This window comes from Rhincodon typus, chromosome 2 (assembly GCF_021869965.1).
Source record: "Rhincodon typus isolate 14 chromosome 2, sRhiTyp1.1, whole genome shotgun sequence".
Taxonomy (NCBI): domain Eukaryota; kingdom Metazoa; phylum Chordata; class Chondrichthyes; order Orectolobiformes; family Rhincodontidae; genus Rhincodon; species Rhincodon typus.
Window position 1 is genome coordinate 32,282,237 of NC_063333.1, and position 23,204 is coordinate 32,305,440.

General features: G+C 41.8%; 1 protein-coding gene across 3 annotated transcripts in view; it reads right to left on the minus strand.

Annotated features, from left to right (window-relative positions):
* jcada (junctional cadherin 5 associated a) overlaps window positions 1-23,204 on the minus strand; it is a 175,816-nt gene that overhangs the window by 54,449 nt on the left and 98,163 nt on the right. For all 3 annotated transcript variants that reach the window (XM_020530480.2, XM_048618521.1, XM_048618527.1), the window contains one exon: window positions 15,778-16,156. In XM_020530480.2, the coding sequence (XP_020386069.2) occupies window positions 15,778-16,094 (317 nt within the window). In that variant the 5' untranslated portion in view covers window positions 16,095-16,156. The remainder of the gene's footprint in view (window positions 1-15,777; window positions 16,157-23,204) is intronic.

Consider the following 23,204-nt stretch of genomic DNA (forward strand, 5'->3'; position numbering starts at 1 on the left):
CCCGAAACGTCAGCCTCTCTGCTCCTATGATGCTGCTTGGCCTGCTGTGTTCATCCAGCCCTGCACCTTGTTGTCTCGGATTCTCCAGCATCTGCAGTTCCTACTATCTCTGATTCAAGTTTATCCAATCTCTCCTCATAGCTAATACCCTCTAAACCAGGAAAATCCTGGTACACTATTTTTGTACCTCTCCAAAGCCTCCACATCCTCCTGGTCATGTGGTAACCAGAACTGTGTACAATATTCCAAATATGGCCTAACTAAAGTTCCATATGGTGGCCTAACAAACATTTTATACAGGCTCAACAACACTAGTTTCTAATTTCTGCCCCTTTGCCCCTTCAGCCAAGCCATCCACTTTGTACCCTCATATTAGGACTGCATTGTTACTGGCGTAATCTTGCCCTGAGATTCATCTTTACAGAGACAAAACTCCAAACCAAGAGTTTGCAGGCACAGGAACACTTCTCTTAACATGGCTGAGTACAATACCTCAGGACTCTCAGGCTTTTATGCAGGGTACTGCTGACACGTGTAGCCTCCTGGATCAAAACCTCTTTCCCAGTGGATCAAGTGGGTGTCACTGCATATACCTCCCACCTACAAACACCACGCCACAAACCATGACTTTAACCAAAGTTGTGTCCTGTCTTCTCCAACAAGGGTAGAAGGTAGAGAGTTCTGCATCTTAGTAGTGACTTGTGTGGTTTGGAGAGGAGGAAGTATTTGCCAGAGGGTGACTGTGACATATAGGTGTAAAGGGGGTAATAGATTGAGGGTGAAGGTGAGTGTCGTCTGTTCCAATGGGGTATGAGGTGCTTGCAGAGAGGGCAGAAAGAGAGAAGTGGAGCTCCGAGGTGTGTTGATCTGATGCGTGCAGAGCAGGAGAATGCTGGACAACTCAGGGTGAGTGGCTTGGCTCTTGAAGTGCACTGTCTCCAGGTTGGAGGCAATACACTCCAGCCGACATCCTCAGCCACTCACATGTCCCATAGTTTGGTTGGAGAGGTTTTCGCTCGTCCTCTGCTCCTTGGGGCAGATCTCCTCACTGTGGTCCCTCAGATCCCAGAAGAGGAACTGCAGGTAAGAGTGAGAGATGGAGGACCAACTTTGCCAGGCCTGCCTCTAGACTTAGAAATCCATATGAGGCTGAATCCCTGTAATCTCAGCTGTGGGCCCTTCAATTTGAAATCATCCCTTTGATAGATTGGAGGGTCGTCCTATTTGCCCTTCCTTCTTGAAGGGGAATGCTGATGCTGTGGCAAAGCTGACTGCAGAGTCCAGCATCCTGACCAGCAAATAACCTGCCATTTGGCCAGGGGCTATCAGTTTAGAATTCTGCCCAATATTTCTCCCAATGCACTTTGTGTACTTGGTTTGCCCGGTTTGTACCTCTTCGAATGAGAATTATCACAGCTATATTGTAGGACTAAAAAAAAAACTGTATTATCATAGATGAATCTGAGTCCCTTTACATTCCTGTTGGCCTACATATATTAGTGTCTAAAAATTTAAGGCTGGTGATAGATGCCAAAGACCCAGATAAACAGTGCAACAAATGGGAACAGGAGTAGGTCATTTAGCCATCTGGAAAATTAGATCATGCAAGATCTGCATCTTAACTATATTTACTTAACTTGGTTCACTTAATATCTTTACCTAACAAAAACTTATCACTAAATAAAAACTGCGGATGCTGTAAATCAGTAACAAAAACAGAAGTTGCTGGAAAAGCTCAGCAGGTCTAGCAGCATCTGTGAAGGAAAAAATCAGAGTTAACGTTTCGAGTCTAGTGACCCTTAGTTCAGAGGAAGGGTCACTGGACCTGCTGAGCTTTTCCAGCAACTTCTGTTTTTATTGTTAAAAACCTATCACTCTCTGTTTCAAAATTTCACATTGTCCTAGTCTTGGTGTCTCTGGGGACTTGTGTGAAGAAGTGCTTCCTTTGTCAACCGAAAAAATGACTCATGCATGGTAAAAATTGTCATTAAAAAAGACATGGATGAATGAGGCACAGTCAGTAAGTTTCTGACTGGTTGACTTGATTGAATGTTTTTGAGGAGGTAACAAGAAGTGTTGATGAGCCCTGTGTATTGGGTGTAGTTTCCATGGATGGGACCTCAATTGTAAAAAAGCCTTAGTTCTATTTTTATTAGGAAAGGAACTTCCTGAAGGACATTAGTGATTCAGATGTGTTTTTAATGATACTCTGGTAGTTTCATGATTATTATTAATGATGACCAGTAATTCATATCAGATTAATTAATTTAATTGAAATTTATCTTGCTGCCCTGGTAAAATTTGAATTTATGTCTCTGGAACATTAGTCCAGGCCTCTGGATTACCAGTTCGAAAGTAATATTCCCATTATGCAACCATTTTCAACATGAATGGACTATTCAAGTGGGCAGTGAAATGGCAAATGTACGGGACAACACACTGCAGAACTGCCCCCCCTAGTGCATGCAAATCCAGCACTGGGGAGCTGTACAATCTACTCTGTGCAGTAAATTGAATATTTTCTATTTCTAAAAGAAAAACACTGGAGAAACTCAACAGATCAGGCAGCATCTGTGGAGAGAAAGCAGAGCCAACTGTCCAGTGACCCTTCCACAGAACTGGACCTGAAATGTTAACTCTGTTTCTCTCTCCACAGCTGCTGCCAGACCAACTGAGTTTCTGTTTATTTTTTCAGATTGTAGTATCCAAAGTTCTTTGTTTTATTTTCTGTTTCTATTTTGTATAAGAAGAAGACTTTCTTTTTCTTTTGTAACAGGTAAGGGAGCTATAACTGACGTGCTTAAATGTTTATGAGAGAACTGGAAAAGGTGGATTGCAAAGACTTTATTTCCGTTTTTAAAGATCTCAATAACTAAGGGCAAACAGTTGAAAGAAGAATGAAAGAGGGGTTGACAAATTGGTTTGCCCAGAGTGTAGTAGAGCTTAGAACTCACTGAAAGGGGGCTATTAAAAAAATAAGTTGTCCATGGATGTGGGTGTGGCAGCCCATGTCAGCCCATCCCTCAATGCCATGGAGAAGTGGTAGTGAGCTGCCTTCTCGAAAGACTGCAGTCTGTTTGGTTTCAGTAGAAACACATGCTTGTTTGGAAAGGAGTTCCAGGATTTTGACCCAGAAACAGTGATATATTTCCAAGTTAGGATGGTGTGGAGCATGGACTCAAGTTGAAAATACATACTTGAATATGTTGGTGAGAGATATTATATTATGATTCTCTTTATCAACTCACTTACAAGCACTCCATGTTTATTATACCGCATTTCCATTCATTCATCCATAAAACTGCATTAAACTAAATAAACATCTCTTCCAACCCATTGCTACTTCTTTACACCTTTCAAATCTTATTAACCCCATGCTGCAAGCAGCGTTTAAACCTGTTTCTGTATGTTTTAATACTGTAACCTACTCAGAACAATGCCAACCCCTCCATCGCATCTTCATAACTCACTTGGAACTATGGATAGATTATAATATTAATTAGTCCTTAGCAACTGTCTCTCAGGACCTGAATAGGTTGCAAAACATCAAACAGTTTCCTCCACTAGTATGTACTTTTTAAATGCACATTAAATAGAGCCGCTACCCCTTTAAGAAAATTATATCAAAACAGTGCTTCTGTGAATCTACATGAATGAATGTGTAAGAACTGTCAAAACTAACAATAGTTAATAAAATTTCATGACCCAGCTGCGGGAGATCAATTTAATATCCTCTATACTTTTATTTAGTACATGCATAATTTCTCAATTATTTAGATCATATAGGGCTGGTATTTTTACTAACATTACTAACTTTAAAGACAAAAGGACTAACACCTCTTAATTATAGTATATCTGAACAGACCAGACAGACATTCTAATCCCATTTGGAGTAACAGCCAGCATTTAGCAAGTGCTTAAACCATCTTCTGCTTCCCCAGGACAGATGTCACACAAATCTGTGTACAATAGATACAACTATATGTCATCATAATGCTAAAATTTTAATGTATATAAAAACTTCATCAGAAGGGTCTAGGCCCGAAACGTCAGCCTTTCTGCTCCTATGATGCTGCTTGGCCTGCTGTGTTCATCCGGCCCTGCACCTTGTTGTCTCGGATTCTCCAGCATCTGCAGTTCCTACTATCACTGTTAAACTGTACTTTGGATTCCATCGCCACCTCAAGCTGTGCTACTGCAAATGCTCAATAAAGAGGCTATTTTTGCCACTCACTGATCTCAGTTGTTATTGAACACGATCCTACAGTGGTGTTCTCATGCATCTGCTTCCCTTGTCCTTCTTATTGGTAGGGGGGTTGGAAAGTGTTATTGAAAGAGCCTGGATGAGTTGCTGAATTGTATCTTGTGGATGATACATACCATGGATCAGTGGTGAGGGCAGTGAATGTTGCACGTGGCAAATTAAGTACCAATCAAGTGGGCTGCTTTGTCCTGGATAGTGTGAAGTTTCTTGAGTGTTGTGTGAGCTGCACTCATCTAGGCAGGCGCAGAGTATTCCATCAAACTCCTGACTTGTCACTTGTAGATTGCAGAATTCCTAGTTTTTGACATGCTCTAGTAGCCACAGTATTTATATGGCAAGTTCAATTCAGTTGCTAGGCAATGGTAACCCCAGAATGTTGATAGTGGGGGAATGCAGTGATGGTAACACCATTGCATATCAATGGGTGATGGTTAGGCTCTCTCTTGTTGGAGATAGTCATTATCTGGCACTTGCGTGGTTTGGATTTTACTTTTCACTGATTAACCTCGATTTGAATGTCATCCAATTCTAGCTACATGGAGTGCTTCAGTATCCAAGGTGTTATGAATGGTGCTGAACATTGTGTAATCATCAGCAATCATTCCCACTTGTGACCTAATGATAAAGGGAAGGTCATTCATGAAATAGCTGAAGATGTATGGGTGGTACAGGCAAAAACCCAAGAGTCTTTGGTGCAGTGATAATGTCCCTACCCCTGAATCAGGAGGTCTGCGTTCAAGACCCACCTGTTCCGTGATTATGTTATAGTATATCTGAACAGACTGACTAACAATTTCTCAAGGCAAAAACCCTTATCACATTTTAAAATTGTATGCACTTGACCTGCTGTAACTTATGAGGCTAAGAAGCAAGATCAGGAAAGAGGATTTGGACTGGATAACTATTTTGTAGCATCCATTGACATGGTGACTGAATAACCACCTTCTGTGCCAGACATTTTCTATGTTTCTAACAACACCTCAAATGCCTCGTTCTAAAGTCATAGTCATGTGCAATTGTTATGGACTTCGGCCTCCAGAGGAAATGGTTTCTATCTGCCCCATCTAGTATTTCTAGCTTGTCAGAGGATACTGAAGAATCTACAGTCCTGCCAGTGTTTAAGACTGAGAATTGAGCAGCCCACCCTCTACACCAGCTGAACTGTAAGGTAAACCATACAATCACCATAATCTATTTGGACAATCCCTCTTGCCACTAGACTAATAGAAATCAAACACAAAGCGACTGCGAACATGAGACATAACTGGGTTTCAAACACCAATATAACCAGAGCCTATTGGCTATTAATAGCATTCTTGTCTCTGCTGCATGGGGGTCAGATCAAGTGTGCAGATTAACAGCAAGTTCAGTACGCTGCTTGCCAATTCAGCCCTACTGCATTTGTACCAGCGCTCAGTTCAACAGGTACGGTCTTTTCCAATTTTATTTCCTTCCCCCTTTTCTTGTAGATATTTTCTAATCAATCTGTACAGAAATATTATTTCACACCTCTGGAGCAGGTGAGATTTCAAACCAGGCCTCCTGGCTCAGAGGTAGGGACACTACCACTGAACCATAAGCCCCCTTTTTTGTACGCTTATATGTTTTTCCTTTTTGAATATTACACAATGTGCATTGAAGTTTTAGTTTAGTCTCCGCCCCAACAGCCACTTGTAAGAAAACATTTCATGTGTGGAAAAAAATATTCTTCAAGTTTCCATCTTCTTCATTTTATGATCTTATAGCTTTGCCCCTTGTTACTGATTCATCAATTATTAATTACCTTCTCAAAATGGTTCATAGTTTCAAGCTGTTCTACTGTGTTCAGTGGAATTAATCTCAATAGTTCAAATCTCTTTTTTACAACAAATATTTGTTCATTCTATTATCATTCCCTGTCTCTTTTCCATAACTCTATAATGTTACTTATAATTGGGCGGCTAGAAATTCATAACATAAAACTATAGAGCCATTGAAGTTAACATTTTAGAAGTAGGTCATTCAGTCTTTTGTGCTTTGTGCTAGCTCTTTATTCAAAATTATTTCCCACCATCTGGTTTTCTCCCCATTTTCATGAATCTTCCTCTTAGTTTGGATTTGATTTGATTTATTGTTGTCGTGTGTACCTAGGTACAGTGAAAAGTTTTGTTTTGCATGCAATTCAGGCAGATTATGCCATTCAAAGTGCATTAGGTTAATAGAACAGAGTGAAGAATGTAATGTTATGGCTGCTGAGAAGGTACACAAAGATCGAGATCAACATTAACTTTAAAATTTGGGAGATCCATTCAGAAATCTAATAACAGTGGAGAAGAAGCTGTTCTTGAATCTGTTGGTACCTTTGTTTAAGCTTTTGTACCATCTGCCCAAAGGAAGAGGTTGGAAGAGGTCATAACTTGGGGTGGGAGAGGTCTTTGATTATGCTGGCTGCCTTTCTGAGACAGCGAGAAGTATAGATGGAGTCAATGGATGGAAGTTTGACATGTGTCATACCAAGAAGTGAAGCATCCGGATGGTATACTTTCTAAGGTATATCTATAAAAATACATCTATAAAAACAGTCTTTATGGACATGCTGAATTTCCTTAGCCTCCTGAGGAAGTAAGTACTCACTCAAAGGATGCTGACATCTCTGGCCGGGCCAGCATTTATTGCCCATCCCCAGTTGCCTTTGAGAAAATGGTGATAAGCTGCCTCCTTGAACTGTTGCAGTCAGTTTGGGGTAGGTACATCCACAATGTTTTGATTATTTATTTTCCTTTAAAATCAGCAATGGTTCCAATCAAAGCAATTCCTTGTGACAAAGCATTCCGAATTCCAAGAATGCACTATAAAAAGAAATTTCCCTAAAAATTTCTTAAAATCTTAATTATAATGTTATCACCTACTTCATTACCAAGAGCCCAAACAGGAGAGATAACATTTTTCCGTTTCCATTTAAGAATCTGTTTCTGGTGGAGACAGTCGCAGTATCTGAAGTTTCTCATCATAACTGTAGTTTTCCATCTCTAGCATCATTCTGGTAAATCTATGTTGGATGCTCTTGGTAGCTTTCTATAATAGGAACATGCTGCTATAACTGTAACCTAACCTATTATCTAATCAGTCTTATTGGTAACCCTAGGATCATATCACTTGTCAAGTACAATGAGTAACATTATAATACAATGATGTGGGCGTGATAGTTGGTGACTTTGCTGTTCTGTACAATATTGCAATATTTAAATTTCAGAGTCCATCAATGTTCACACTCTGAATGGAGAAAGTAATAACTATTATCTTGTTATATTGATAAGATTAGTAGCAAGACAGGATACCATCAATCTGCATTTTATGATCGGTAATATTGGCTTATCAGCTCTGGCTCTTTGTAATTGTTAGACACCAAAAGCTGGATCTCGTATGGAGATCTCCCCACTAACTCGACAACAGTACTTTGAATTTGCAGCACAATTTTTATCAAATGGTAGGATAAGGTTCCAAATACTTGTTGCTATTTATTCTTCATTAGATCAGTTTCATTCATGCTCTACCAACTTGCTGTAATATTGCAAGTAATAAAAAAAGTAACAATAAATCTAGAAAACGAATATCTTACAAATGCAAAAAGTGCCAGTTAATCCCACACATAAGTGACAGTTCACATAAACATGAAAGTGTTCTATGCTTGAATCAAGTACTGAGAAATCTTACGGAAAATATTAGACTATTAGGTTGAGTTCCTGCTGAGTTCCTCCCTTGAATTAGTCGCCTAAGACTGCATCTTAATACATGTCAATTAGAAGCAGTCCCTGAGTTGCAACTAGGTTCCATTCTGCAGTCGTTTTCAAGTCAATTTGTATGCAAGTCGGACCACAATGCAGGGCAATCTAAAGAAACTGATTGTAAGTACAGGGAATGTCCATATGTTGGATCTTTAAAATTGTAGTCCTGTATGAGATAGTGTTCACAAGTGTAAGTGTTCATAAGTTGGACATTTGTAAATCAGGAAGCCCTGTATTCTAATGCCAAATAATTTATTATGTAGTTTGGAATAATTGTGTTATCATTTTTATAACTTTATATGAGTATAGAACAAAGCTAGAATTAATTGTAATGAGAACCTTTCTCCAGAGTGCCATATTTACTGCACACTACAGCCTGGGGCTGAGGAACAATGCATCAGTCCATCAAACATATGGAGACTGTAAGAAATATATTCATCAAAGCTCCAGCATTTTGAGCACAGTAGTTTGATTACTTTGAGATTCTAGGAACCAGAATATATCACATGATGGCAGCATGTGCCTGCATGTAGTTCTAAACCATTTTAATTGGATTTAAGTTTGAATTAAATTGAGAGAACTCAACCTTAATTAGTGCCACAGAGAGAGAGGGGAAAAACTGTGTGAAATGTCTGGTGGTCTGACAATCCTGGGACTGAGCAGTTATGAGAAGCTGCAGCTGACCTCTGTAAACCATGAGGTGAAGGGGATGACACTGTTAAAAGTGATACGCTCCTTAAAAGGTGCCCTCCAATCAGAAACAATAAAGATCTAGTACAGAAGCAGAAATTGTTGGTAAAACTCAGCAAGTCTGGCAGCATTCATAGGAGGAAAGCAGAATTAATGTTTCAAGTCCAGTGACTCTTCACCAGAATGGATAGCAGCTAGAAAAAAACTTATTATCTGGTACAAATGTATCCAAAGTACTTTGACAGGACTCTTGGATTCTTTGAAGATTTTGAATGTCACAACACTGTTCATCCAGCAAAGAAACCAACGATTCTTCCCCCATGTAGAGTATTAAAAGAACCAAAAGAAAGCCTTGATCAAGAGCTTCAAAAGATTAAAGAAAAGGTAATCACTGAAGCCATACAGCATACAGACTGGGCAAATTCCATTGTGGTGAGCGAGAAGCTAAATGGATGATTAAGAACTTACCTGGATCCCTGGACAGCTTAATCAAGCAATAAAAAAAGGATCCACTACCCTATTCCAACAATGGAAGAAACCATACCAGTACTAACATGGACAAATGTTTTCAGCACACACTCTGCCAGACATGGCTCCTGGAATGTGAAGCCAGATGTGAAATTTTTCAACTGAAAACATTCATTACACCATTTGGTCAGTATAAATTCCTGCATCTACTGTTTGGTTTTAAAGTGAGCCAGGTTATGTTCAGCAGAGTAGATAAGACATATAGGTGATGTACAGGAGCAGTTGGCATAGATTATGAAATCAATATTGGAGAGTCATCTACCCTGGCAACACTGTGTAAGAGAACAGGTGTCTCAAATGGTTTCAGCAAGTCACTTTCTTCATTTAGAGAAAAGAGAGAAAAAAATATAAATATAGACGATGAATCACCCTAGGCTACTCTCCAATATGCAGTGGTTGGATCAAGAGCTGCATAAGTGGAGGCCTTTAGCAATTTGGTAATCTGACCTTTCAGTCATTGATTAGCATCTGACATGGGGCAGGGACATTATGAAAACAGAGAACATATTGGGAATGAAAAAAGATGAAGAAGATTGTTCTTGTCCTTTGTATTGCCATTAGTGCCAATAGCAAAAGAAATGAAACTGGACGCATCACATGGCATTGACCTCTGCACCGGAAAAGACAACGGCAAAAACAGCCCTGTCGACCCTGCAAAATCCTCCTCACTAACGTCTGGGGGTTAGCGCCAAAATTGGGAGAGCTGTCTCACAGACTAGTAAAGCAACAGCCTGACATAGTCATACTTCACAGAATCATACCTTATAAACAATGTCCCAGGCACCACCATCACCATCCCTGGATATGTCCTGTCCCACCGGCAGGGCAGACTCAGAGAGGGGGTGGTACAGTGGTAAACAGTCGGAAGGATGTTGCTCTGGCAGTCCTCAACATTGACTCTGGACCCCATGAAGTCTCATGGCTTCAGGTTAAAGATGGGCAAGGAAACCTCCTGCTGATTACCACATATTGTCCTCCCTCAGCTGGTGAATCAGTACTCCTCAGTGTTGGACAACACTTAGAGGAAGTACTGAGGATGGCGAGGGCACAAAATGTACTGGGGTGCGGGGTGGGATTTCAATATTCACCACCAAGAGTGGCTCGGCAGCAGTACTACTGACAAAGCTGGGCGGGTCGTAAATGACATAGCTGCTAGACTGGGCGTGCGGCAGGTGGCGAGGGAACCATCAAGATGGAAAAACATACTGACCTCATCCTTACCAATCTGCCTGCTGCAGTTGCATCTGTCCATGACAGTATCGGTAAGAGTGACCATCACACAGTCCTTGTGGAGATGAAGTCCTGCCTTCACATTGAGAACAACCTCCATTGTGTTGTGTGGCACTATCACCGTGCTAAATGGCACAGACTTCGCACAGATCTAGCAACTCAAGACTGGGCATCCATGAGGCGCTGTGGGCCATCAACAGCAGCAGAATTGTACTCCAGCACAATCTGTAACCTCATGGCCCGGCGTATCCCCCACTCAACCATTACCATCAAGTCAGGGGATCAACCCTGGTTCAATGGAGAGTGCAGGAGGGCATGCCAGGAGCAGCACCAGGCATACTTGAAGATGAGGTATCAACCTGATGAAGCCACCAAACAGGACTACTTGCACATCAAACAGCATAAGCAGGAACTGATAGACAGAGCTAAGCGATCCCACAACCAACGGATCAGATCTAAGCTCTGCAGTCCTGCCCCATCCAGTCGTGAATGGTGGTGGGCAATTAAACAACTCACTGGAGGAGGATGCTCCACAAATATCCCCATCCTTAATGATGGAAGAGCCCAGCACATCAGTGCAAAAGATAAGGCTGAAGCATTCAGAGCAATTTTCAGCCAGAAGTGCCGAGTGGATGATCCATCTTAGCCTCCTCCAGTGGTACCCAGCATTACAGATACCAGTCTTCAGCCAATTCGATTCACTCTACATGATATCAAGAAACGGTTGGAGACACTCGATACTGCAAAGGATACAGGTCCTGACAACATTACAGCAATAGTACTGAAGACTTGTGCTCCAGAACTTGCCGCGCCCCTAGCCAAGCTGTTCCAGTACAGTTACAACATTGGTATCTATCCGACAATGTGGAAAATTGCCCAAGTATATCCTGTGCACAAAAAAATGCAGGACAAATCCAACCCGGCCAATTACCGCCCCATCAGTCTACTCTTGATCATCAGTAAATTGATGGAAGGTGTTATCAACAGTGCTATCAAGCAGCGCCTGCTCAGCAATAACCTGCTCAGTGACGCCCAGTTTGGGTTCCACCAGGGCCACTCAGCTCCTGATCTCATTACAGCCTTGGTTCTAACATGGACAAAACAGCTGAATTCCAGAGGTGAGGTGAGAGTGACAGCGCTTGATATCAAGGCTGCATTCGACCCATTGTGGCATCGAGGGCCCCTGGCAAAACTGGAATCAATGGATATCGGGGGCAAATTGTCTGGTGGTTGGAGTCACATCTGACATATAGGAAGATGGTTGTGGTTGTTGGCAGTCGATTATCTCAGCTCCAGGACATCTCTGCAGGAGTTCCTCAGGGTAATGTCCTAGGCCCAACCATCTTTAGCTGCTTCATCAATGACTTCACACCATCTTAAGGTCAGAAGTGGGGATGTTCGTCGATGATTGCACAATGTTCAGCACCATTCGTGACTCCTCAGACACTGAAGCAGTCTATATCCACATGCAACAAGATCTGGACAATATCCAGGCTTGGCCTGACAAGTGGCAGGTGACATTCGCGTCACACAAATGCCAGGCTATGACCATCACCAATAAGAGACAATCTAACTACCGTCCCTTGACATTCAATGGTGTTACCATCACTGAATCCCCCATTATCAACATCCTGGGGGTTACCATTGACCAGAAACTCAACTGGACTCACCACATAAACACAATGGCTACAAGAGCAGGCCAGAAGCTAGGAATACTGTGGCGAGTAACTCACCTCCTGACTCCTCAAAGCATGTCCACCAACTACAAGGCACAAGTCAGGAGTGTGATGGAATACTGAGATAGTAGGAACTGCAGATGCTGGAGAATCCGAGACAACAAGGTGCAGGGCTGGATGAACACAGCAGGCCAAGCAGCATCATAGGAGCAGAGAGGCTGACGTTTCGGGCCTAGACCCTTCATCAGAAAAGTGATGGAATACTCCCCACTTGCCTGGATGGGTGCAGCCCCAACAACACTCAAGAAGCTTGACACCATCCAGGACAAAGCAGCCCACTTGATTGGCACCACATTCACAAGCATCCACTCCCTCCACCACCGACACTCAGTAGTAGCAGTGTGTACTATCTACAAGAAGCACAGCAGAAATTCACCAAAGATCCTCATGCAGCACCTTCCAAACCCATGACCACTTCCATCTATAGAAAGACAAGGGCATCAGACATATGGGAACACTACCATCTCCAAGTTCCCCTCCAAGTCACTCACCATTCTGACTTGGAAATATATCACCGTTCCTTCACTATCACTGGGTCAAAATCCTTGAATTCCCTCCCTAAAAGCATTGTGGGTCAACCTACACAGGAGGACTGCATCGGTTCAAGAAGGCCGCTCACCAACACTTTCTGAAGGGCAACTAGGGATGGGCAAGAAATGCTGGCCCAGCCAGCGACACCCACACCCCACAAATGAATAGGATAGAACAGCTCGGAGATAGTAGGAACTGCCGATGCTGGAGAATCTGAGATAACAAGGTGTAGAGCTGGATGAACACAGCAGGCCAAGCAGCATTAGAGGAGCAGGAAAGCTGACGTTTCGGGTCTGGACCCTTCTTCTTCTACACCTTGTTAGCTCTAGAACAGAACAGCTAACTTTGCTAGTTTGAACCCAGATATCAATGGGCCTGTAGATAGCTTAGATGTTACTTAGTAGAGTTAATTTTAAGCCAACTTTATAGATGGATAATTGTGAAGGAAGTTTCAAAACCAGAAGACCTGCCCTTACCTCACTGCCCCCCTCCATTTTGGACAGACTAGTTGCCTTCAGGTGTTGGTGGTGTGGAGGGTGGGGGTGGAGGGAGGGAGGTGGAATATAAATCATGCACAAAGGAAACTGAACTCAGCAGAGCCATGTGCACTTCATACAGAGTTAAAACAGACTCCATTTGGGCTCTTGCAAAAGCCTTAACTCATAATGTGGGAGTCAAGAATTGATGGACTACATGTAAATGCTCTTGAAGGGCCGATAAAAGTCTGTTACGATTTCAGGATCAAAGGTTTCTCAATACCCAAGATTTAAGCAAATAAAAAGGCTGCAGCCTTTAAGGAAACCTCTGTTGACTGCTTTGATTGACAGTACATCTGGTATAGATTAAAATAAAATGATCCTGTTTGTTTAGTTTCAATAGGGCTTCCTCGTTTACATTTTCACGTTGGTTTGAATGCTTGACTGAGTTTCAAAGGTGACATTTATCTAAGTAGGGGGTCTGCATTCACAGTTGACAGTGTAAAGAAAAAAAAAATATGATTATCTGTCTTGAATTTGGTGTCTGAATAGAGCTTGGATTTCATGATTGTCACCATTAAGATTGGATAGGTAAGAGATATATTAGATTTTTAGAAGCTTTGTTTTCACATAATGCCTGAGATTTGCCCACAGTGATTACTGGATGAGTGGCAATGGAAGTCTCATGGAGGGTGTGACAGGCTATAGAGGTAGGTGGGCAATATGCATTGGCATGAGGAATGTGAGGAGCTATTGGGGTTGGCACGAGCATAGGTGGACATGGAGCTGGCATGGGGATGATGAGAGTGTGTGGTCCGTGGGGTGTGTGCATTGGTATGGATGTGGTATTGGGGGTATATGTAGCGCCATATGATGTGAGTGGACAGTGTGAGAGGTGAGCAGCATGGGACCTCAAAAGTTGTAAAATATCTGGCACAAAGCCCTGGAGAACTGATGTGGGCATTTTAACCAGTTTGCCTCAACACTTGTCCACACCCATGACCAACTAGCCTCTACTTCCAGGATCAAGGGCGGACTTTATCCTGCCCCTGCTCCCCCTGCTCTCCAGCCACACCCCGCTACACCTCAGAAAAGAATGGCTCACTCTCCAAGCACAAATTATACTGATCAAGGCATGCCTGGGGAACCTGGCTACTTGCCTCAGAAAGGAAAAGATGGCCCATGTCTCCCATGGCGATGGGTTTAGAATGAGAACACTCAGGGCTGAATGCCCCTCCAGACAGGCTCATTGCCAGAGAAAGGCCCCACTTTTACCCATTTGCCAACCCCACTGTGACTCTGAACTAGTTAAGCGTCAAAGTATTATTTAATTATTAGTTATCATTAGATATGCAACTTGGCTGTCAGGCATTGAAGGCTGGTAGCTCTGCTCTGAGTACTGCTCCCCCTATCCCTGGTTTGCTGTTGGTCCTGTCCTTCAGGCAGCTAGACTACACTCTATCACTTCAGAGAACTGGAAATTCCTTGTCTCTTCCTGCCAATACCTTCATAAGGAGGGGGGAGGTTGTAGGAATGCAGGATCCCAAAGCCCATTCTCTTAAAATGGTTGGTGTTGGGATTGGGTGTGGGAAACCAGCATGATGGCTAATGCTGATCATCTTAGGTCCCATCTATCTCTGGTGGGATCTGAACATTCTGCCACCACCACCCCTCTCCACCCCATCCTGCCTCCCCCACAGATCATTCACAGATCTTACAGATGTGAATGATCTAGCAGGCTATTACATGATGAATTTACCCATGAAAACATGAGGGCAGCTAACCTGATTGGAAACATTTTTCCAATATCGTGATATTTTTGACGATTCCCTGGGTTGCATTCTTGAGTCCATTTGCAAGTTGATTTGTCCACAAGTCGGAATAGCATGCAGGACAATATGAAGTAACCATTCATAAGTACAAGAAATGGTTCATGTTGTTGGATCTTTAAAATGACACCCCTGTACGAAATCTGTTCCTAAGTATGAGCATTCACAAGTCTGACATTTGTAAATTGGGGACCCCTTGTATAGCAAGTGAAAATAGTATAAATTTGCAATGGAACTCACAATGCAATGCAATTTGCAACAGTGAATTAAGTGATGGTCACCTCATTGATTTTTACATTGTAATAATATTTTTAGGCAGTATGAACAAATGAACTATCACAAACATCATTTCATAAGGAACCCAGCATTTTGTTTCTGTAATTTCAATTGCTATTGATTTTAAGTCATTTGTAATGCTTCCCCTGTGCAATAAGCAGTAGACATCCCTGTAAAATATTTCACATCTTCCAAATAAATTCAAGTTAAATTTAGAAACGAACAGCATTGGAAACCATTGAACAGCTTTCAAAAGGATTTATGAAATAAAAGTAAATTCCACTCAATTCTAATGGCATTAAATGCAGTACAGGTGACCACATTTGCAATGCACCCAGTTGTTCACAAGCATTCTTCATTCCTGTATAGGAGAGCATCAGCACATTACATCACAACATTCAGATGTATGCTGTAAAGGCTTTCCTTTTATTTTGCAACAGCTCATGTACTCACCCTCCTTCCTTTGTGGCAAACGTGGGCAAACGCTGCACATCAGCGCAGCAGCTGACACCAGCCTGTCTTCTTGCACTCCTTTCCCTGCCCTCACTGTCACTGTAGGAGCCCTCCAGACTGCGTGCATGCCTGCTGGCAGAATAGGCCCCAGTGTCAGTCTCATATCCATTCACTGTGCCATGGCTAGGCTTGTTCTCTCTCACTTCGCAACGGCAGCTGGTATAGATGTTCTCATCGGAAGGCAGGGGTTTGTCTTTTGAACTTTTCTTTGGGGGTTGATAGCCATGAGAAATCAGGAGGTCCTCCACACTGAACATGTTGCTACTGCTTCAGTCACAGCAGGCTGCACTGAGACAAAACCATGCTGCAGAAGTCATCACTGTATATATTAAAATAAAAGGAGAAGCAGAATGTAACTCTCGAGGTGATTGTTCATTATTTTATCCATAAAGATTCACAGGTTAATAAACCTATTGCTGACAATATCAAGCTTCAGTTTTACTCCATTCCCTTGCCCTTGTATTCTCTGGTCTGACAAACCAATTTGTAACGCTGAACTGCACACGCTCAGAAACACACTATAAATATTTTTGTACCATTTCTCCCCAGATAATATTTCTCTGCTTTTTAGCCAGAGGCAGCTGTAGAGAGATGCTGACTCAGTCTGTTGGCATCAGCGTCTCACATTTTGACAACAGCATTTAGGTTTTAATCGGCATTTCATAAGAGGGAAACTCATTTGTGTTATCCAAAGGCTGTAAGCTAAAAAAAAATTCCATGCATGAGAGCTCCTACAGTCTCTACACTAAGCCACTTATTAAGAAGTATCAATGTAGCTCTTATATATTATCAGTGTCTAACGTTGGAACAATTAATCAAGATACAAAGGTACCGCATACACAGCTGCCATTAAAATGTCCATTGAGACTGAGTACGACTTTCCATTGCGAAAATGGCTTGCGATTAATGCTACTTTACAGAGGTTATGTAAAGATTATAGATTACCTGCCATCTGTATATTTTTGGTCAAATCTGATGTATGTAGAGAATAATCATCTCTGGGAAATTCAAAGAAAGATGGGACTCCTGCAGTTCTACTGAGAATAGTTTTACAAGAAATTGGCAATGTTCTGAGTGATCTGTTGCCATTGAGTGACATGAGTGACTTATGTTTGAGTGATGATAACACTGAGGCCGTTCAATGAGATTTAAGTTTTAATAACTGCCCCTTCTCTTGTTTTCTGTGCCTATTAAAATTTTGACCACATTACTTGGATTTTGCTTTTAAAAAAGCTGCAGGACATCTCTGGTCTGCTATACTCTGTGACTGACTCCTATGGGGTGTATGCACCCTGATAATTCTAAGTGCCCTAATGTGTGCCATCTTTCAACAGTTAAAAGACATAGGCCTTTTGGACTCACATTTCATCTTAACAGCAAAATTCCAGTCTTGAGAAGGGCTCTCAATATTTCTCTCACTCCTGGGATGCTCAGTTTTGTATCACTCCCTCCAAATTTATCCTTTCTAGTTGTTTGGGCGCGACTAAAGGAGAATTTCTTCAGGAAAGTGTCTCACTAACTCTTCTAACTGTCAAAAGGAGAGAACTTTTAACTCCTTGAAAGTAAATTCCCTAATTCTGCAAGAAATGTCCTAGTGCTGAATGCAGACGTCTGTATACTATGGCAATGCAAACTCGAAAAAGACTTTAACAGTTTTGTTTTTGGTTTCAATGTGAAAACTTACTCACTCTAATTCTTATATATCTTCTGTGGGGTCAAATCAAGGTCACAAAGTCTGGAGCAGGTGGGACTTGTCTCCAGGTCTAGGGGTAGGGACACTGCCACTGTGCTACAAGAGGGCCTTGGGGATTACTACCAGTTGCCTTGATGTTGTTAGTTGAACAGTCAGTTTTGAGATTATTGACCTTAAAGGTTGATTGAAAAGAACTAAGACAAAAGTGTTTCAACACTTGCTGGCAGGATTCAAAGAAAGAAAGTGTCTTTGCCTTATCTTTAGCTGTATTGCGGGGGAGTTTGATGGCTTTTCTCAAATCTATAACCTTTACAGATTAGGGCATCAGGCCACTAAGATGCACAAACCAGGGTTAAAGTTATCTTCTTACCACTGTCCCTGTGCATTTTTGACAGGGGAAAACACAGAATGTCTCTCATCCACACGACTGTCATTTTTAACTATTATGTTCACAGTCTGAGATGATCACTGGTGATTAAAGTTTAGTTTATGCATTTCTCCATTTGAAACTTCTTTGACATCTGCAGGTGTGACATTCCAGAGTGCAGATGGCACTAGATTTATTTTTGCAGACATTTTTGCAGCTTTTTACTCTTTTAAAAACACACGTTGAAATTTAAAATTTCAATAGTGGTCATTAGGTAGAAGACAGATTCCTGGGATATCCTGAGATGGTGTTGATATTGATGGCCTGTCAATTGCAGGTAGCTGCATCAAACTCTGCAGACTCAGTTCCAGGCCAACCCTTCCCATCTCAGTTGGAGCAGCACCAAAGATACGTAAAAATGAGGAATGAACCTGGTGAAGGTATAACCCAGGAGTACTTGCATGTCAGCTGGTGGAAGCAGCATACAATAGACAGAACTAAGTGGTGCCACAATCAATAGATCAGAGCTGAGCTTTGCAGTCATGTCACAAATCATAAATCATGGTGGACCATTAAACAACTAACTGGAGGTTTATGCTCCATAAATATCCCCATCCCCAATGATGGGGTATCCTAGTACATCAGTGCAAGAGACAAGGCTGAAATATTTGCATTTATCTTCAGCCAGAAGTGCCAAAAAGATGATATATCCTAAGGTCCCAGGCATTATTCAATGCCAGGCTTCTGCCAATATGATTCACTCCATATGATATCAAAAAACAACTGAAAGCATTAGATACATCAAATGCAATGGGCTCTGGCAACATTCTGGCAATGGTACCGAAGATATGTGCTCCAGAAGTTGTCATTCCATAGTTCCTAGGAGTGATGATAACCAACACTCTGTCCTGGAACTCCCACGTGGATGCGATGGTCAAGAAGGCACAACAATGCCCCTTCTTCCTCAGGAGGCTTAGGAAATTAGGCATGTCCATAAGGCCCCTCACCAACTTCTACAGATGCACCATAGAAAACATTCTAACCAGGTGCACAACGACTTGGTATGGCAACTTCTCTGTCCAGGACTATAAGAAACTACAGAAAGCTGTGTGCACAACCCAGAACATCACGGAAGCCAACCTCCCATCCATGGACTCCATGTACACTTCTCGTTGCTGTGGAAAGGCTGCTAGCATCATCAAAGGCCCCTCCCACCCCGATAATACTCTCTTTCAACTTCTTCCGTCAGGCAGAAGATACAGAAGCTTGAACACTTGCACCAACAGGTTCAAGAACAGCTTCTTCCCTGCAGTTATTAGACTGCTGAATGGACCTCTCTAATTTTACATCTAAAGTTGATCTTGCTTTGTGCACCTCTTGTGCAGCTGTAACCTTGTATGCCTCGCTCTGTCTAGACACCCTATGATCTGTATGTCCTTGTATGTTATGATCTGCCTGTACTGCAAAACAAAACTTTACACTGTACTTAGGTACATGTGACAACAATATATCAAATAAAATCAAAGACAAACTGTTCCAGTACAGTTAGACATTGGGATCTACACAACAATGTGGAAAATTGTCCAGGTATGTTTGATGCACAAGGGACAAGATAAATCCAATCCAGCCAACTACTACTCCATTAGTCTATGCTCAATCAGCTGTAAAGTGATGGAAGGGGGTTTTCAACAGTGCTACCAAACAACAATTACATCAGAATAATCTGCTCACTGATGCACAGTGTGAATTCCATCAATGCCAGTCAGAACTTGACCTCATTACAGCCTCAGTTTAAATATGATCAAAAGGTGAGGTATTTGTTCTTGTCATTAAGGCCACGTTTGACTGACTGTGGCATTAAGGAGCCCTATCAAAACTGGAGTCAATGGGAATTGTGGGCAAGTCCTACTGGTTAGAGTCATATGCGGTACAAGGGAAGACGCTTGTGCTTGTTGGAAGTCAGTCATCACAGCTCTAGGACCTTTTTGCAGGATTTTAACAGGGGGAGGCACTAGTCTGTTAGTGTTACCACTCGATTATTAACCCAGAGACCTAGGTAATATTCTAGGCACCCAAGTTTGAATCCTGCCCTGGCAGATTCTGGAATTTAAATCCAATAAAATTCTGGAACAGAGAGTCGAATGATGATCATGAAACCACTGCCTTTTGTTTGCAGAACATTGTGCCATCTTATTGCAATTCTTAGCAACTTTTTTAAATTCATTCATGGGATGTCGGTATTTCTGGCTGGGCCAGCATTTATTGCTCATCCCAAATTGCCGAAAGGTCAGTTAAGAGTCAACCATGTTACTGTGGGTCTGGAGTCACATATAGGTCAGACCAGGTAAGGATGGCAGTCTCCTTCCCTAATGGAAGTGTATGGGAAGGAAACTTGCATCCTTACCTGGTCTGGCTCACATGTGCTTTCAGACCCACAGCAATATAAGTCATCTCAGCTCCAGAACTTCTTTGCAGGATTATAACGAGGGAGGCATTTTTATAAAAACCAAAAGAACTGCAGATGCTGTAAATCAGGAACAAAAACAAGGTTGCTGGAAAAGCTCAGCAGGTCTGGCAGTATCTGTGGAGGAGAAAACAGAGTTAACATTTCGGGTCCGGTGACCCTTCCTCAGAACTGGGGCATTTTTATTTTCTTACTTCCAAAAAAACACTACCTGTGAATGAATTAAAAAAGAGTTGCTAAGAATTGCAACTCTTGAGGAACTCTTAACTCCTCCTAGATCTCCTAACACACACACACACATACACACACACACACACACCGACATGCACACACACACACAGACATGCATTCACACACACAAGCACTCACACACAGACAAGCCCTCGCACACAGACAGATACACACAGACATACAGGTACTTACACACAATGTGTGAGCACATGCACACACACACACGTGTGCATGCGCACACAGACACATGCACATGCATGCAGACATGCATGCACGTACATACATGTGTCACACTCCATGATGGGCTGGCTGCCTTTTCTAATACTTATTTAAAGTTTTTAAGGAACTGGTGATGGGATACCTCCATGTTGAAGTGGCATCTCAGGAAATTACCCATACTGCAATTTGTTGATCTTCTCAAGCTGAATGGCCTTTGATCATCCCTCCTGCTTCACAAACCCATTTTCTGCACATAATTTGACAGCAACTAAAGGACCACCTCCATTATGATCCCACTGAGAGATTGTTACCCCTTAGTTTGGATTTAAGACCTGGAAACTGTCCCAGCTCCTGTTTCTTGCCTGCCAACATGAAACATCAGTGCTTTGTTTTATTCCATTACAAATGTTGTGACTGAAGAAAGCATCACAGCTGAGGAGCAGGGTTGTGAAATATTGGATGGGATAAAAATAGTCAGGGACAAAATATTAGGGTATTTGGCAGCTTTGAAAATGGATAAACCACCTATGCTTTGAATAAAATGTATTTCATGCTAGTTAACAGAATCAAAGGAAAAGTAGAGGATGTTTTGTCCATCATTGTCTGATCCTCTCCATCCATAGACCCACTGCTGGAGAACTGACAAAGTCATAACATTGTAGCACTCTTAAAAAGAGAAGATGGGATAGCCTGAGTAATACAAGCTACTCAGTTTAACCCTGGCAAATTGTTAGAAAATGCTTGGTTATATCATTATTTCAAGAGACAGAGATCAATGAAGGAAGTTGAAGTGGGTTCAGTTGTATGGAAAATGATTGAAAATATTAAAGAGGAGGGGAGGGCTCAGCAAAGGTTCCTAATGATTCCAGAATAAGTAATAGGACAGAGAGTATGGAAAGGGTCAGGAATCTAACTTCAGGCACAGCATATAAGGGGACAACTATGAAAAGAGGGTGGTCAATGTAGGTCTGAGGGTGTTGTACTTAAATGCACACAGTGTACCATATGAGCTTAAAGCACAGATTGAATTTAGTGGAAATGATGTTGTGGATATCACAGTGACGTGGCTCCAAGGGGATCAGGGCTGGGAACTCAATATCCAATGATACGTGTCCTATAGAAAGGACAGGCAGAAGAGCAGAGGGGCGGCTTGTCTGTGAGTCAGAAATGACATTGAATCGTTGGCAAGAACTGATATAGAGTCAGAAGGCATAGAATCTGTGTGGTTAGAGTTAAGGAATCACAAAGACCCTGATGGGAGTTGTGTACAGGCCTCCTGGCATAGATGTGGGGAAGAAAATAAATCAGGAAAGGGAAAAGGCATGTAAGAAAGGAACTATTACAATAATCATGGGGGACTTCAATATGCAGGTGGACAGGGAAAAGCAGGTTCGTAACGGAACTCAAGAAAGAGAATTTGTGGAATGTCTACAAATTTTTTTTGGATCAATTTGTGTTGGAATCCACATATCAGCTACGATAGAATGGCAAAGCTGACTCGATGGGCTGAATGGCTTAATTCTGCTCCTTTATCTTATGGTTTTATGGGAGTTTTTGGGGAGAAGCAGGCTGCAAGAGAAGGCGATGGGTGAAAAGAAGGCTGCAAATGAGAGAAAGTGCTACAATGGGCACGGAAAGTTATTTTCAACCTGTCAACAAAGGAACAATAAGCTAACTGGGAACTAAGGTCATGAATTCCTTGCAAGATAGTATAGAATTTCTAGCTTAAGGTTGAACAAGTTCAGGAGGTACAAGTGGGGAAAAATGTAGTGGATGCTATTGTAATGAACACTGTCAATTTTTAAATTTAAATCTATGATTGAGTCTAAAGGTTGTAACTGATGGGGTAGAATGTTCCATCTATGTGTATGCAAAAGAAATGCTGCAGTTGTGACCTTACCCAGTCTGTGGAAGACACGTTTTGGGTGATAGCTTTACATGCGCACCAGTTTCTTTGAAAAATAAAGCTTTAGTTGATGAATTATGCTTGTGGTCTTATAGCAATTTAAACCCTGCAGTGTCAAGGAAATTAATTTTTTTGTGTTGAGCTTTATGTTTAATGGAGAGTTGATAATGATTGTGAATTTTGGTAAGTTGATAATTCCCTTTGTATGTGAGTCCAGATACCCTGCGTGTCAACATGAATACAAAAGGTGTTGTTCCTACATTATGTGATAAATGAGTTAGTGTAATGAAAAGGTGCCCCTGAAAACCAAAAGGAAATCCCAAAAAATCAAAAGTAGCCCTTGAGAAAATTTCAAGAACCGCTCTTGAAAAAAAAATATTTTGACCTCAGTTCACCAGACTGATCATGAGGATAGCAAAATTGTTCCATGAGCAAACTAGGCCTATGTCCTCGACAACAAGGTGCAGAGCTGGATGAACACAGCAGG